The sequence below is a fragment of the Falco peregrinus genome, chromosome 9, assembly GCF_023634155.1.
Source record: "Falco peregrinus isolate bFalPer1 chromosome 9, bFalPer1.pri, whole genome shotgun sequence".
NCBI classification, from domain to species: domain Eukaryota; kingdom Metazoa; phylum Chordata; class Aves; order Falconiformes; family Falconidae; genus Falco; species Falco peregrinus.
In genome coordinates, this window is record NC_073729.1 from 23,924,847 (window position 1) to 23,942,255 (window position 17,409).

General features: G+C 58.4%; 1 protein-coding gene and 1 long non-coding RNA gene across 2 annotated transcripts; one reads left to right on the forward strand and one right to left on the reverse strand.

Annotated features, from left to right (window-relative positions):
* Positions 1–795: 795 nt before the first annotated feature.
* Positions 796–3,344, reverse strand: LOC101917689 (ammonium transporter Rh type A-like). The gene has a single exon (XM_055814178.1). It carries the CDS (start codon positions 2,587–2,589, stop codon positions 1,195–1,197), a length of 1,395 nt encoding a protein of 464 aa, XP_055670153.1. The 5' UTR covers positions 2,590–3,344; the 3' UTR covers positions 796–1,194.
* An 8,542-nt stretch (positions 3,345–11,886) lies between these two features.
* On the forward strand, positions 11,887–14,132 carry LOC129785181 (uncharacterized). The gene is made up of 2 exons (XR_008748820.1): positions 11,887–12,091; positions 12,645–14,132. It is a non-coding gene; the product is annotated as an uncharacterized LOC129785181 (long non-coding RNA).
* Positions 14,133–17,409: the final 3,277 nt, after the last annotated feature.

Sequence of the window (17,409 nt, forward strand, 5' to 3'; positions counted from 1 at the left end):
ATTGGAGGGCGAATTCCCCAGCCTCGCTCCCTTTTGGTGTTGGCTGCGCCTGGGGCCGCGCCGGGCGGAGGGGATCCAGCCCCGCTCCCACCAGCTCGGGGTTGGGGACCCCCAACTGTGGCGAGAGCCCCCTGGTCCTGCAGCCGGCACTGGGGGGGCTTGGTTGCCTCGACCCCCTCGGGATCCCATGAGCGTCGCTGACATTGTCTCCGCAGCAGCGGGATCTGTGGTGGCACAGGGGCAGCGGTGACTCATGGCAGGGGGGGTGTGAATCACAGCCCTTGCTCTCTGGGCAGGATGCGGCCCCGCGCTCGCAGCTTGCCTCATGCCAGCGATGGACCACAGGCTTTGTCCTCCACGGGGTGGAAGTGGCTTGCTGCCTGGGGTGGGATGGGACGGGGCCATCGCTCTTCCTCGGGGGCCCCCCAGCACCCTGGGATGCCAGTGCAGCTTTCCCAGCCCCAGCTTCGGGGTGGGATGAGGGTGCTGTGGGGTGCAGGTCCCTCCTGCATGCTGGCTCTCTCCAAGACTCCTCGCCATGCTCTGTTCCTCCTTAGGGCTGCTTGCTGGCACCTCCCTTTGCAAACTATCCTGGAGAGCAGATCATCCAGCACAGGCTACCAAATCCCCATAAAATCCCTTGCTTGGGGCAGCTCATCTCATCTCACCTCGCCCCACCACTGCCTTTCCACCCTCCTGGCAGTGGATGCTGAGTCCCCAGCCCAGTGCTGTGGCTGGAGCCGGCAGGGAGCCGACAGCCCTTGCCAGGTGCTGCCCATCGTGGGCAGGGGAGTCAAGGGTTGGGACGGGCACTGCAGATGATGCCATCCACAGATTGCGAAGCAGCCGGTGCCCTGCGGCAGGGCTGTCCAAGTTAGCCGGGGGTTGAGCCATCCCAGGGGAGACACCCTGAGCAGGTTGTTTCTCTGGTTGCTGTCAGGGATGGATGGATCCTGGGAGCAGCCAGGGCAGAGGAGGGGGTTTGCAGACACAGGGTAGGAGGACCGAGGAGGGACTGGTGCCGTGGTGCGGCCCTGGCCCTGGAGCATCCTTGGCAGCCAGATCCAGGCATGGGGCAGGGAGCGGGCACAGGCAGCATCTCCTGCCCACTGCTCTGTGCCAGCGGTGGAGGCAGAAAGAGTGTACCCCTGAGCCGGTTCCCTGGCTCCTGCTGTGGCTACCACATGCCAGCACCTAAACGTGCTCCTTCAGAGCCAGGGCTACTTCCTCAGCAGTGCCGCCTGGCCCCAGGCTCTCACTCTGATCCTGAATCTTAAAATACAGTGAGTCATCGAAGCAGAGCTGCTCGGGTGGCTGGGGCAGGCAGGGCAGCCGGAGCACTGCACCGGTGAGCAGCCCGGCGAGCAGCGAGCCCCCACCAGCCACTGCCAGCCCTGCCACCTGGTACAGTGCCTGCCTGCCCGCCCCGTGGTCTTCCCACTGTCCCACCACCACCTCGCTGGCATTGCCCCCAGTGGGCGACCCCTGGGAGAAGTGGGAGCTGGAGGTGTTGTTGGATGCCACCAGGATGGCCATGGCGCTGGCTGCAGCACCAAGGATGCCGGGCAAGCCGTGGAGGTTGTGGATGCCACACTGGTCCTGCAGTGTGAGCTTGCTCACCAGGAGTGGGGTGAGGAACCTGAAGCCAAGGATGCACACCACAGCCGAGAGGCTGCCCAGGGCAAGAGCAGCTACCGGTGGCATGGCCATGTCAGCGACCGTGCCGATGGCCACCCCGCCGGCCAGGCTGCCGTTCTGCAGGTGGCCAGGGCTGAGCTTGCCGTCCCTCTCCAGCAGGCTGGAGACCACCACAGTGGTCACAGCACTGGCGCTCATGGCCAGGAGGGTGTTCAGGATGGCGCGGTGCTGGGCATCTCCCGGTTGGCAGAGGATAGCTATGAAGCTGGGCCAGAAAACCCAGAGGATAAGTGTCCCCACCAAGGACAGGAGGTCAGAGTGGGGTGTTGGGGTCTCCTTGGGATGCACTGGCCACTGTGCCGTCCTGAACAGAGCCTTGGACACACCGAGGCCGAAATAGCAGGAGAAGACGTGGATCGTGATGGTACCTCCCGCATCCAGGACACCCAGAGATGTGATGATGGCCCACTCACTGGCGAGGTAGACGGGGACTTCGCAGGTGGCCATGATGAGGAGCTGGCAGAGGCTGGTCCTCCCCAGGACAGCTCCCACGGAGATAAGCACTGTCACGGCAGCAAACTCAGTGGTGAGGAGGTTGTGGAGGTCTAGACGCACCTGACCATGGTGGAAATGATGGAGCAAGCCTTGCAGCACCAGCGCCCATTGCATGGAGAAGTTGAGCAGGAGGAAGTTGTGGGTGAGGACACTGAGCCCATAGCGGGGCAGGAACGTCAGCAGGAGACCCAGCCCCACCACCAGCATCACCTGGATGTCCTGGAAGAGGGGGAAGATGCCGTAGAGTTGGTTGGCCATGAAGTTGGTGTCCGCTGCCTGCGCTGAGGGCTCATTGTAGTTGACGAAGAAGGCGAAGAAAAGGAGCAGGGCACCTTGGAAGAGTCCCAGGAAGAGGGGCAGGAGGCGGCGGGGGTGGGCAGGGGGTGGTGTGGCCATCCTAGGGGGACAGGAGAGGACGGTGACCGGTGGGGTGGCTGGGCACAGAGCAGCAGCCCGGCAGCACTCGCAGGGTGAGCTCCGCTTGCTCCTACATTGGGTGTTTTATGGCCATGGTTAATCTTTAACCAAAGATATAAGTTTATGTGCCAGAAAAGGAGTTTTTTTCCCCATCCCTTCTTTAAACACGACGCCCATAAATTACTCACATGCTCTTGTTTGGCCACCATAAAGTGGACATGATGGGGGCTGTGATTTTGAAGGGAACCAAGAAAAACCTGCCATGGGACCGAGCGGGGAGAAGGGTGATCTGCGAGGAGCTGGCCAGGGATGAGGCTACCATGGCATGGACCCCATTTAATCCATCCCCATTTGAGAGTGCGGACCACACTGCTGAAACCCCGGGAGCGATGCTGGGCACGCAGACCCCCCCAGCTCCTGGCCTGGCTCTGCCACATCCCACGCAGGGATGGCTCTGGCACTGCCACCGCCCTACGCTGCGGGATGATGCACGTTTTGCTCGGCAACTGCCCGGATTTTGTGAAGCGCCATAAAGTTCTAAAATCAGGGCTGAGAAGATCATTTTCTCACAGGTTTGCATTGGCTTAAATGGCTGGAAATTCATTAACAATTAGCGCGCGAGAAAAACAAAGCCCAGAGCAGCCAAGCAGCTACCCCGAAGTTTCTGGGTTGCTGCTTAGTGTGACATTTTGCCAGTGAATGTCTGGAAAAAAAAATAAAAAAAAATATATGAGAACCACAAGAACAAAAGGCAGAAGGGTTGGTAAATATTTGTTCCAGAGAGAAGATATTTTTGTGCTGTCCCTGATCTCAACACCCCTGCCGCGGGCGCTGGCTCTGCGCCGCTCTTCGTCATTGTAACTGGAGGATGAGGCAGGCAAGGGCGCAAAATGGGAAACAATTGTTGAATAATCTGTGCAAGGCTCCTCTGCCAAACCCTCCCCGGCCATTTTTCAACCCAAGGATGCTGGAAATAGGGGCAACATATAGGAGGAGGAGGTGCTTTGAAGGTAGCGCCTCTGGGGGTTGAGGAGGGGCTGTGTTGCGCCCAAGCCGCAGCTGAGGGCAGCGGAGAGGTGGTGAGAGCTGTGGGAGGTTGCTGGATGGGACCCGGGATGCTTTGTCTGCCCGTAACACGTCCCTGCTGCACGGCTGGTGATGCTAACGGCAGCGGCTGCTCCTGCGGGGATCCCTTGCCCAAGGAAATGTGGGGCTGAGGTCCCCACAGTGCCATACATCTCCCTCCAGTGTCCCCGGGGTGGCTGGGGATGGGATGGGATGAGTAGGCAGGATGCTGCCCTTGCTCCTGCCTGTGCCCATGCCGGGGACACAGCCTGATCCACCTCCCACAGCTGCTGCCAGCTCCCACCTCCACCGGGGCAGCCAGGATGAGGGACAAGAGGACGCAGGCGACACCTCCTTCACTGCTTGCTGGTATAAAAAAAGCAAAGGGTGATTTCAGCCCCCTGACCCCTCACGCGTGACCCTTCACATGCCACGCCAGCCCTCCAAAGGGATTTTCAAGGGAACAGCTCGGCACAGTAAAGCCTCTTTTGTTGATGGCGGCTGAGATAAAACCTCAGGGTGATGCTCAGAGAGGGTAGGACTCCTGAAACAGAGGAGCTGGGTGAAGCATTTTGGCCTCAGTTGGGCAAAGAAGCTGCATGTGAACAAGGGTAGGGCTCCCCTCGGTGTGCCGGCACTGGGGTGCTCGCTGCTGCACGCTTGCTCCCTCCTGCTGCCCCACAGCCGCTCAGCCCTTCCCATCCCACATCGGTGTGGGGCTCTTGTAAGGTGAGGTTAAATAAAATACTAACAGGAAAAGCTTTTGAACAGATCTTTTAAAAAGCAGAGCGCTTCCATGGTTTCAAGGTTCTGGCACAGTGCCTCCTGCAAGGAGAAGGAGGAAGATGCTAGTGGAGTGCATCCTTCTGGAGCATCCCAGGGCTGCCAGATCTGCTGGAGAGGACAAGCATCATGTTGGAAGATTTGGGATGTGGAAGTCCTCCTGGATCTGGCTGTCACCTCTAGCAAGAGGCAGAGGTGGGGAGACACCAGGAGGTTGGGGTGCCCTCACTGGGCTCAGTGTGCCGGGTGGGCAGGTGCTGGGGGGGGGCAGTGCCGGGCAGGGCTGCTGGACTCGGTGCTTGGGGATGGGTGTTTCAGGAGGTGACATGGCTCCTTATCTCATTCAGTGGGTGATAAGGAGTTGCAGGCTCAGCGGGAAGTCCTTGGACATGTGCTTTTTCCACCTGGAAATCTGGCAGCACTTGGGGATTTGGGATGCTTATTTGGGCTCCCAAAGGGGCAGAAGCCAGTGGAGGGGCTCCTCTGCAACCCACAGCCCCTCGCATCCCCCCCGCCAGCATCCCCAGCTCTGCTGCACACACCGTGGGGCTGAGCTGTGCGGCAGGTGGGGACATGTGGAGCTATCCACCGCCATGCTCCTTTGCTGAGCTGGTGGGTACCACCATCCTCTTCCCTTGGGAAAAAGGCCATCCTTTCAACATTCCTGCTTCCCAAACCAGATGAGGTGCAAAGAGCAGCGATGCCCAAGCCCTCCCCAGACCAAAGACCCTGCTGCAGAGAGGGGAGAAACCCTGCTGGGGCACAGTTTAAAAAATAACCTTTATGGCACCCATAAAGGAAGGTTGAAGTTTCAAGAGGTCGCTGGGAAGGTGAAAGTCCCCCCCTGGCCCCGGAGCACCCCCGAGGGCGGCGAATGATTAACCTCATGGTGCAGGGTGTGCCGGTGGGATGCCACGGTCCTTGCAGGGAGAACCCGGTGCCGGGGGGAAGGTCTGGTCACTCCAGTAACGTTTTCCAGGCATGGAGAGTTTTCTTTCGGCACCGAAGGAGCGGGGATGGAGGAAGCATCTGGCGAAGGCCGGGGTGGTGGGGAGGGGAGCATTGAATTCCACCCCCCACGTCCCCCTTTCACTGTGTGGGCAGTTGTTTTATGGCAGGAGGACTGGGGAACCATTTTAGCATGATCCACGCTGAGACTGCTAGAGGAGTTCCCCGCTGAGGGCTGGATACAAAGAAAAGCTGAATTAACCGAGGGTCATATAAGGCAACAGGATCTGACAGATCTGAGCCAATATATGCTGGCAACAGCCAGTCCATGGCACTGTGAGAAACACTCCTGCAAATTTAACAAATCCCTATGGTCTAGAAAGTCATGTACAAGAAATTACTAATGAAGGGATCTAGTCATATCTGGATTTCCAGACGTTGGTCATGCTCCCACCGCGTTTTGCAGGCCATATAAGTACATGGATCTGAATCCCGGGTGCTGGAGACCGGGAGGATTGTTCCGATCGTCTTGTCTGACCTCCTGCGTCAGACGAGGGCTCCCGGCGAGGAGGGGATGCTCAGCCCAGCCGGGCGGCAGCGGCCGGATCCTGCAGCCGTGCCGAGCTGGGGTTGGCTGGGGAAGCCCAGTGGGGTGCGAGGGTTGGGAATGCTGTGGTGGCACAGGGGTGGCTGGGTGCCCCCACCCCATGGCCGTGCACTGGCACCTGGGGATGGGCGCTGGGGACCCGCTGCCAGGCAGGAGGGAGCAGGAGCTCTGGCTTTATCCCCACAGGGCAGCGAGAGGATGCCTGGCCAAGGCACCGCGCGGTGGGAGGAACTGCTGACGGCTCCCCCGGCCTCAGCATCGCTTTTCTCCCCACCACCCCCTCCAGCTGCTCTCCTGAGCCCGGAGTACCCCCAAATTCCCCATTCCCTAAAGATCCTGCTGGCAAGCCAGGCTACCCATGGAGCTACGCCTGGCTCCTGCTCCAATCTCTCCGTCGGTCCTACATAAACACCCGCCTGGTGTCTAAGCGAGCTGGGAGTGAGCACCACGAGCGTTTTAAAAGCTCCCGTCCAGCTCTGACCCCAGGAGCCCTGGTGCCGGCTGTCAGGCGGTGGGCAGGGGGCCAGCCCCCCCCTCCCCTGCCCCTCGCAGCCGGGTCCTACCGGGAGGGGGGACACAAAGCCGAACAGACGTCACACCGGCATCACGCGGTCCGAGTGGCCTTCTCCATCTTGTTAGCACATTGTGTAACACAACATGTGGAGGCGCTGGGACCGCACACACATGCACTCCCCGACAGCCCAACCAGGGGGAAAAGAAGGAGAAAAAAACCCAACACCAAAAACCCAAGAAAAAGAAAAAAAAAAAAAAAGGAAGCAATTTAAGCTTTGAATCTTTCTCTTTAAAATGTTCTCATGGCTTCATTAGAATTTGCAGCCACAGAGGCTTTGAAGAGCATGGTATAAGGAGTGAAACATCTGGAAAAATTAGGATTAATGAAAACATAATTCCCAAGACTAAAGGAAAGATTAATCCTGCGTTACCACTTGTGTGTTCCACAGCTTTTCCCCAGCTCGTAACACTGAACTTATTAAATCGCCCTGAGCTGAGTTTTCCTTTTTCTCTCTCCCTCCCCTATTGAGCCCGATGGAAGCGACCGGTGCCAAATGTAACGATAACCAACTGCGCCCAGCAGCGGGGGCCTGAGCATGCCACCCCCCCCCCCCCCGCCCCCAGGTGGGCACCCACAGCCTGCCGCACCCGCTGGTGGGGGTCCTGGGATGAGGGTCCCACGTGGTGGGGATCCTGTGGGTGCTGGGGAGGCTCTGTGCTTGAGGCGATGGGTGCTGTACCCCAGCAGGGCTGCACCTGTGGCCGTGCATGCTCCTGAGCAGGATGGGGCCCAATCGGCCCCTGAGACAGGGGGATGCTGGGGAATTAAATAATAAATTAATAAACTGCCCTTTCGAATGCTTGGCAGGGTTGGAACTGGAGTGGCCCTGAGGTGCTGGCATCTCTGGGTGGCATCTCTGCAAATGCGAGGCTAGCCCTGGTGCCGTGCTGCACTGTGCCATGCTGTGCCATGCCGTGCCGTGCCATGTCATGCTGTGTTGTGTCATGCTGTGCCATGTCATGCTGTGCCGAGTCATGCCGTGCTGTGCTGTGTCATGCTGTGCTGTGTCATGCTGTGCCGTGCCATGCTGTGCCATGCCATGCCATGCTGTGCTGTGTCATGCCATGCTGTGCCATGCCATGCCGTGCTGTGCCATGCCACATGCTGTGCCTGTGCTGGCGCTACTCCCTGCTCCTGCAGTGGCTGCGTTCCATTGCCACAGAGCCAGGCTTTGGGCAGGGCACAGGGACACCCCAGCCCCATGCCACCTTGCTGCGCCGGGCTCTGCGGCTGCAGCGGGGCCGTGACATGCCATGGTGCTGGAGAGTACTGGGGGCTTGCACTGGCGGTGCCACCCCCTGCTTGAGCCCCCTGGGCAGCACTGGCGCAGGGTCTCAGGCTGCTCTGGAGTGGATCTCAGTCATGCAGTGGGACCAGCTGGGGAAGGTGCTCTTGGGTGACTGACCCTTTGTCCCTGTAAAATACTGCAATAAATTCCTCTTTATTTGGGGCAGCGATGCCACCAGCAAGTAGCACATGAGTACCCGTGTTGGTTTTGGGGGGTCACATCAGATGTTTGTCCCTGCAGCTCTGTCGCTGCAGACACCAATGTGTAAAAACGGATGGAGCCGGGGTCGGAGCGTGTTCCTCTGTGGATCAAGCGGCAGTGCAGCCCTCTATAGCATGGTGCTTCTTGAGAAGAATGAGAGAAAGCAGATTTCACTTCATTACGTCTTCATCCGTCCCACGCTGGGTGCAGGGATGCCGGGCAGTGCCAACTCCACGCCGAGGCCAGCTCTGCTCAGCACCCCACAGCAGCTCTCCCGGCAGCCAGCGGCACCAGCCCCCTGCTGCTGCAGCCCCCCATGAGCACTGGGATGCTCTGGAGGAGCCACACGGGATGGGGACAGGGAGCAGCACCCACTCTGCAAGTCCCTGCTGGGGTTTGGGTGGTCTTTTGCCTGCTGTGGTGCTCCCCAGGACCTCAGAGCCAGGGGAATCCGATGTGGCCTGCACCCCTTGCTCGTCTGCTGCCCCTGCTGTGGCCAGGGTGGTGGCGCTGGGGCCAAAGGCTGGTTTGCCCCACGCATGGGGAAAAAGGCCTCGTGCCCCACACATGGGGCAGAGGAGGGGGCCAACCCCCCCAGAAGGAGAGGCGTCAGGGGACCCGACAGAACTCCCCTGCCTCCTTCCCACGCTGCCGCCCCGCTCGGCGCTCCTGCTTGTTTTCCAGAAAGGAAACCAGCGACCTTGCTATTTTTTTTTTTTTTGTAAAAATTTTTTTCTCTTTTTTTCCCTTGTGCATGTGCGAGCGGCGGGGCCCAGCTGGGGGGCAGCGGCAGCGGTGCCGGGTGCCGGCGGGCGCCAGGTGCCGGCGGGGCGGCGCGGGAGGTGCCCGGTGGCCATGGGGGGACAATGGCGGCGGCGGCCCGTGGCGCTCGCGGCCGTATTGTGTGAGTGAGGAGGAGATGGATGAAGGTCACATCCTGCCACTCTTCCGATGCCCGGCACCAGGAAAAAGCTGTGCTTTGTAAATATAAAAATAAACAACAAACTCTTCCCCCCATTTACCACCTTCCCCCCACCCCAGAGAAAACAACAACAGCCCCGACGGTATTGCAGCCACCTGCTCGGGGAAGTGATTTTTCATATAGGCAGGAAACAGGGGGTCTAATTAAATCTGGGGTCAAGAACATAAAGGGACAACGAAGTTTATTTAGGAATCCTCAAGCAGGGCTGGAGGGGGATGTTCGGTGGGCTGTGGGTGCATGTGCCTCTGTGGGACAGTGTTTTGGGGTGGCTGGGGGGGACCCGGGGGTATTTTGGCCGCAGGGTGGGCTGCAGGGCTTTGCCTTCCTCCTGCCAGTGGGTCCAGTGTGCCTTGGGGGATGGTGGTGGCAGCCCAGTCCTCGCTGGGGCAGGGATGTGGTGGGGGAGTCCCCACTGTCCCCTGTCCCCCCGCGGGTGGAGAAAGGAGCCCGGGGAGCGTCACGCTCAGACCTACAAGAGTGTCCCCAGCCTTCAGCGAGATCATATGAGGTTCCTGTTTCACAAGACGGAGGATGGCATTTCCATTGTGCTCGCCGGGGATGTGTTGCAACGGGGCAGCCGCTTCCATCCTTTGTCCTCCTCCCCACAGAGGAGGAGTCTCAGCCTCTGCCAGGGTGACCCGTCACACCCTGCTCCCCCCACCCCAGCCACCAAATTTGGCTCCGCTGGCTGCAGCAGCCCTCCCCAATGGGTCCCAGCCACAGGCACTGCCCGCACCGCCAGTGCTCTCTGGCTCCGAAGGTGCCACCACGCTGGGTGCCCTTGGCCGGGGGGTTCCCACGGGGCATAGGGAAACTCCGTGAAGCCGATGCCCATCTCGAGCTGCTCCCGGCACTGACCTCCGGGTGCTCCAGCTGCCTCCGCTACCCGCTGCAAGGCTCCTGCCTAATTTTCACAACAAATTAGCAAACGAGGGGCTGACCCCACCAAAGCCTAACTGGATCCCTGGGTGCTGGCAGCAGCCCCGGCTCTCCTGGGATGATGCCACCATCCCAGCCCCACTCCCCTGCCTGCAGCGGGCAGCTGCCCGCTTTTAGGAAGTGCTGCAGAAACCTTCGCCTTTGGGTCGGGTGCTCCCAGCCCCGACCCGTTTTCTATTCCCCAGCCGGGCCCAATGCTCCAAGTATAAAGTAACACGGCATTGTTACGAAAAATAATTAAACCCCAACAAAAAGGCGAGCAGCAGCTGGAAGGGCAAAATTGGAGCAAGGCGGGCTGGCCGTAACCCTTTGCAGCAGGCGGTGCAGTGTGCGGGGCCGTGGGGTGGGCAGGGCAGGCAGGGCAGGCAGGGGACCAGCATCCTGCATCCCAGCTCTACCGCTGGTGCCTGTGGGAGCAGAAGGGGAGGTGATGGGCTTGAGGTGTCCCAGTGCAGACCATGGGCAGGGTGGGGGGCAGGCTGCGGGCAGGATGGGGAATGGCTCCCCATGGGCAAGGGGGAATTTGTGTCCTGGGGGCTCATAAAACAATGGGATTTTTGCCCAGGATTTAGGGATGGTGGGAGTATCCTGGTCCCCAAATCCCTGTTGAAGGTGCAGGGTCCACTCAGCCTGGGGGCTGCATATCCCCATCCCCACCCATCAGCAGGCATCAGGTCTCTTCTGTGACCCCCGATGGGACACAGGTGCCACCCACCACACCTGGTGGGTGTCCCCTCCCTGCCACCAGTATCCCGCCACCGAGCGGGGGTACCAGGGGTGGTGGCGGGGATAAGGATGCGTCCCCAACCGCGGGCCTCGCTCCAGCTGGGCGCTGTTTTGTAAGGACTCCTGGGCCTCTGCGGCACAGAGATAAGCCCAAGAATTCACCGTCAGTTCCAAATATCCCGTCCGCTTCCTCCCGCCGTCCTCGCCGCCGCTCCAGCCCGCTTGTCTCATTTCCGCAGCAGCGTGCTGGGGAGAGCTTCCTGTTTTCCCCCCAGGCCCCGGGGCGGTGGCGGGGGGCTGTGGGGCACGGGGAGGAAGAGCAGGACAATGGGCGCAAGCAGGGATGGGCAGCTGCCCACCTCCTGGGCCTGGGGGTCTGCGCTGGGGACGAGGGGGGTTTCCTCGGTGGTCTGGGATGTGGGTGGCAGGGAGAGGGCTGGCAGGTGGTAGTGGTGGGGATGCAGGTCCTGGGCTGAGCTGAGATTGCGGGTGGGGTTTCTTTCCTCTCCTTTTATTATTTCTTTTCTTGTTTAAGGGGTTTGCTCTAAATTAACCCAAGCTCCCTCCAGAGCATCCTCTCTTCACTGTGGTGGGTGTCACCAGCTGGAGGAGCCCCCCCTCCACCTGGGCATCATGCTGGCATGAAAATGGCAATGGAGCCAGGTACCACAGCTCAGCCCAGCCGCGGTGGAGTAAAGACCTGGGGAGATGAACCTCTCCATGAGGAGATGAACCAATCCCCTAGAACCACTTTTTAGGGTCCCTCCAGTAAAACCACCCACTGCAACCCCCGCCCCAGTCACAGCGTGGGAAAGCAGCATCCCCACGGGACTGCCACCCCCCAGGGGCTGTGCGGCAGGGCAGGGGGCCGGGATGCTGCTCCTCCATCCCAAACCGCAGCCACAGGAAAAAAGGGATCCGCTTTCAGGCTTTACTCGCTCGAAGCCCAGCATCCTCCTCCCACCGCAGGTGGGACTGGCCGGTGGGCAGCCCCGCATCCCCCTGGTTTCAGGGAGGGGAGAAGGCTCCTGCCCCCTGGCTCCCGGGCCGAGTGTGAGTGTTTACTCACCGCCTTTCTCACCGCTCGCAGCGTGGCAGGAGTTATTCAAAGGCGGGCGGAAGCGAGCACAGCAACTGAAACAACAATGAAAAGGAAACGGAGCTTGAAAAATTCTCCGTTCATAAATCAACTGAACTGCAGGTGATCCCTGGGCGGGAGCAGCTGAGGAAAAGACACAGCTCGGCAGGCCAGCAACTAGGAGCCCCCGCCCCCCCAGCAGCAGTGGGGCTGGGGGGCAGGTTGGCTCTGGGTGAGGCTGGGATTGGTGTCCATGTCCCCAGGGCTGCATGCTGGGGACTTTGGGGCAGGTGAGGTGCAGGTACTGCTGGGTTTATTTTTATTCTATAGAAGCAAATCTGGGCGAGAGAGGTGAATCTGTGCCAGGTGGAGCTGCTTTCTGTGGTGGGACCAGTGTTGCACACACACACACACATGCACACGCACACACACGCACACGCACACACGCACACACACACACACCCCCCTCTGCCTCCCAGGCCAGGGAAACACACAGGGACGCAGACAGCCCACGGATGGGATGGGGCACAGGGGCCATGCCGCAGCTGTGCCGCTACCTCTCGGGGTGGCAGAGTGAGGAGAGGGGGTTATTGTGGTGCTGGGAGGGGGTGCAGAGCAGCCCTTGGCTCTCTCTTCACCTCTCTGCAGCTTCATGACTGCTTTTTTTGGGCTGAAAGGCATCACTTCTGAAGTGCAGGAGCCAACAGGGTGTGGGTGAGCATGGCTCCAGTCTGCGGCCGTGCCACGGGAGATGTCAGGGTTAACGGGATATGATCCAGGGCTCTTGGCAGCATTGGGCTATGGCTCCTCACTGGGATCTCATAAAGGCTTTTTCTTCCTTAGGAAAAGGAGCTGCCACCTTGGGATGGGCTTCTCAGTGCTGGCAGCATCCCTGCACGGGCAGGGGATGGTCGTGGCTGGAAAAATCTCCCCCCACAAGCCAGCTCCTGCAGCATCTTGCTGTGGGCAAGATGGGGACCAGTTTGGACAAACCCAGGTGTGCTTTCCTCACTGCCCCCTCTCTGCCGGTCCGTGAGCTGAGATGTGACCCTGTGGACACCGAAAAGGAGCTTGTGCCCTTGAGATGCATGGACGGCTCCAAGGACCAGGCTGGTGGCAGCAGGCTGAGCCTTACAGTGGAGGAAAGGATCCGGTCATTGTCCCCACACTGAGAAAGCCAGGCAGGATTGTGTGTCCCCCTCTGCTGCTATCTGTCCCCCCTTCCACAACTTGCCTGTCATCTTGTCTTTTGGCAGAGCTGGAAAACTGGGAGACCACCGTAAATAAATCCTGTGTCTTTAAGCCGTTTTGTACAGTACAAGAAAATGCACTCGTTGAATTACAGCTTTTTAATCAAATACATGTAACCATGTCACTTAAAGTGCTCGTGAAAAGCAGGGGGAGAAAAAAAACCCCAACACAATTGGAAGAGCACAATATTAAAACCAGCTGCTTGCTTACCCCCACCACAGTTAATAGTTTTTGAATGTTCTGAATGAGAGAGAAACCAGAGCCAAGCTCCACTTTCATGTCCATCTTTCTGATCAAACCCTGTCAGACGGGGGGAGCCGGGCAGCCTGGCACAGAGGCAGGGGATGCGGGAGGGCTGCGCTTGCCTCTCCTGCCGCTTCTCCCGTCCCCTCAGGCTTTCTCCCCATGGTGATGGGGATGTGGGAATCCGTGGTTTTCCTGCAGGCAAAGCAGCACAGCCCGGCTGGGACCCAGCCTGGAGATGGGAGCACAGGTTGCCCAAGCCTTGTGGTGGTGAAGGATGCTGCCCTGGGACATCACCGCCGCGTTGCATGTCCCCCCCTGCCAAGTTCAACCCAACTCCACCTCCTGATGCTTCTTCCTGCAAGCTGGCATTGCCGCTCATCCCCTGCGGGTGCTGAGGCGCCGCGGTGCCCGCAGCATCCTTTCCTCCGAGCGTGCCGGCGCAGTCCCTCGTGCCACGTCCTTGTGCCCAGTTCCCTTGGGGCACACATGTTGGGACCACCTCGACGTCTACCTCCGGCCTCGCTGGCCACCAACCCCCCCCAGCACAGCCTGCCAACCACCTCGAGCTGTGCGGTTCCCCCGTAACGTGGACCAACGCTCATTAAGCGTGAGGCAGAGACCACCAAATATGTCAAAACACACTTAAAATTTATTGTTTCATACCATACATTTGAGTCTCTTGAACGCTGGCCAGTGTTTCTCCCTCTCCACGATGGGGCCTATCTGCTGTCACCGATGCTTTGCATATATGTATAGCCGGCTTGCTTTCTATCTTTTTTTTTTCTCCTCCTTCTTTCTTTAAATGAAAAATACAAACAATTGATGGAAAATGTACATTTGTTCCATATGGGATGGTCGGAGCATGGAGAGGAGCCAGGAGAGTCATTTTTAGGCAGACTCCTCTCTCCAGCGGATGGCTGGATGGCTTCCCAGAACGGCCCCGCGCGGCCTGGCCTGACTCTCCTGATGAGCCTCAGACAGTCTGTGACGCTCCTCCGTTGGTGGGGGGGGGGACATGATTCAGTTCCCTGCTGGGCTCAACCCCCCTGGGGCTGCTGAGTGCAGGGGGAGGGAGAGGCTTCCACCGAGACCCCTGCAACACCCCAGCAGGGCTGAGCTCAGCTGTGTGGGATGCAATGGGGAGACTAGCTTTGCATGGGAGGTTGGATTAGGCTGGTTGAGTTGGGTTGGGTTAGGTAGGCAAGGCTGAGTTGGTTGGGTTAGGTTGGGATAGGTTGGCTGGATTAGGTTGGGATAGATTGGTTGGGTTGAGTTGGGTGAAGGTGAGTTAGGATGGGTTGTGTTGCCTTTGGTTGGATTGGGTTGCCTTTGGTGGGTTGGTTTAGTTTGGATTGGGTTGGCTGGGCTGGGTTATACTGGGTTGTACTGGGCTGTGCTGGGTTGTGTTGGGTTAGGTTGTGTTGTATTGGTTGAGTTGGTTGTATTGGGTTGTGTTGACTTGAGTTGTATTGGGTTGGGTTAGGTGACCTCTGGAGAACACTACCATCTCTTCCATGAGCCTTTGGCCTCTGGGTGCACCACAGCATGGCTGGCTCAGCTCAGAAGAGGAGCACAAAGCAGCTCTGATGGATGTCTGTGGGGCTCAGCTTGCCTGAGGGCCAGTGGGGAGAAGAAGCCCCCAGACTCCCCCATGACTCACTCAATGAAGGTCAAACCTGCCTCCCTTATGGTCCAAAGGGGACCCCAGTGTGGTGCTGGGTGAGCAGATGGGTGGCGTGGGGCCGGGGGCTGTGGTGTCAGGGGCTGGTGGTGGCCCCAAGGCAGGGGAAAGAATGCAAGGGCCGGTGGGGGCAATGCCATGAGCTGGGGGGCCACGGCCTGAGCTGATGGAGAGGCTGAACTTCCCAGCAAGAGAAATACTAAAAAAAATATTTCACTTTCCAGGGCACATTAAGGACTCTTCGCTGGCTTTTTTTCTTTTTCTTTTGCAAAACCTGTAATATTTACAACTCCGTGGCCTCAGCTCCCTGCAGCAGCTGGTGGGAGACTTGGGAGAGCATCCATCACCACCCCGCGCTTCGCCGCTGCCCGGCCGGCCGCTCTGGGCACAGCCGTGGAGGAAACGGTGCCTTTCCTGTCCTGCAAGGCGCGTTGAGATTTCCAACCATTTCCTTTCCCAAACTGGGCTGCAAAAAAGAAAGTTGGGGAAGGTTTGGGAACTTTTCTTCTGCTCGGTCAGGAAAGATTGTGCTGGGAACATTTGAAACCTTTCTTCACATTTCAAGCTTTTCCCTTCAGTTCACCTCCACACATATAATGCTGTTACATCTCGAAATGGTTTGCCTCCCATCTAAAAAAAACCTGGAAAGTTTTTTTTATTTTTTCCAGTGCTCTTTTTCTTGAGTCAGGAAATGTTTTGGAGCCGTTTCCCACAAACAGGTTTGGTTTTGATAAATCTTTTTTTTTTTTTTTTTTTTTTTTTTCTGGTGGAAGAGGGTGAAAAAAAAGATAATCCCATCACTAGCTCTAGAGCAGCTGCCTGGTGCCGTGGGTGGGGAACCAGCACCGGCAGCATCTTCCCGTTCCCACCAATGTCCCCACTGCAGGGACATGTGGTGGTAAGCACCCAAAATACATGGACTGAAAAGCTCTGATTCCCCCTTAATATCCCAGCTGGGATGGCTTCATTGATGCTGCGCGTTCGTGGGCGCATGTCAGCATTCCCTCCCCTCCGAGTGCTCCGGGCCAGGATGGCTCGGGCTGCCCGGAGCTGCCACCGACTGCCCTGGTGGGTCCCACTTGCCCCTGGCTTTGCCATGGCTTTGGCTGTGGGAGCAGCGAGCCTGGGGCTGCGTATCGCTGCGCCCGGCCGGCTGGCACATGCTGTTTTAATATTTGGGTGATGTCATTGAATGCTCTATAATGCTGTTAAAAAACCAGAACGTCTATAAACCTGACCAGTGAACCTCCTGCGGAACACACACACGCATGGGTGTGCGCATGGATACACACACGGGGACACACACATGCATGCAGATGTGCACACATGTACGTGCACACAGGGGCATGCATGCATGGAGATGCATACATGCATACAGATGCATGCACACATGGATGCACACACAGACATGGATGCGCATGCATATGCACACGTGTATACACATGTGCACGTACAGATAGGTGCACACATGGGTACACGCAGAGGCACACATGTATGTACAGACTCACGCACATGCAGATACACGAAAAGGGACACACATGTACATATACATGCAGAGATGCACACACATGTCTGCAGACATGCAGGCACACACTTAGATACATGCACACAGATACCCAGGCGTGTGCACACATACACAAATGCATGCACACATGAACACACACAGAGATGTGTATACACATGGATCCACACATGTGGATCCACACAAATGCATGCATGCACACATACACAGATGCATGCACACATGAATACACACCAAGATGTGTATACACATGGATGCACACATATGGATACACACAAATGCACACATTCACACACACTCACACACTTCTCACGCCACCCCGACCCTCTCCCTGACATGCAGCACAACAATAGCCATGGTGTGCAGCATGGGAGGGACAGGGTGGGTGTGCATGGTGTACATGCTGCCCTGGGGACAGTGGCACTCACACGTGTCACGACACGTGGGGACCTCTGCAGAAGCAGCCCCAGTGTGTGGGTCAGCAAGCCCCGAGCGGGTCCCATGGCCCCAGTCCCCAGGGGACACAGAGCAGATGCCACCTGCCTGTAAAGTCCAGGCAGGACCTGGCAGCCCTTCCCCCTCGCCCTGCCCCAGCAGCCATCCTGGGAAAGCCGGCAGGATGAGCCTGTCAGGTTTTACATATACCTGTCAAATACCTTCTCCATATTTCTCCCATAACGACCTGCTAAGAGCCCCTCACTCCTCCTCCCCAGTCCAAAACCATCAGGCCCTGAGCTTTGGAGAGATTAAGTCATAAAAATCAGAAGGGGCTGCATAGTAACAGCCCCGGCCTGAGCCATAACAGCAGTGAAATCATCCCCAAACTATTTCAGCCCCGTCCATTTCCAGTCCCACGTCACACCTGAGCCACCGGCATGCAGCGAAATAAAAGGCTGGTGGATGGTTTC

What these genes read in the sequence shown, in the direction of transcription:
- LOC101917689 (XM_055814178.1), bottom strand. Translation starts at nt 2,589, where the DNA reads ATGGCCACACCACCCCCTGCCCACCCCCGCCGCCTCCTGCCCCTCTTC.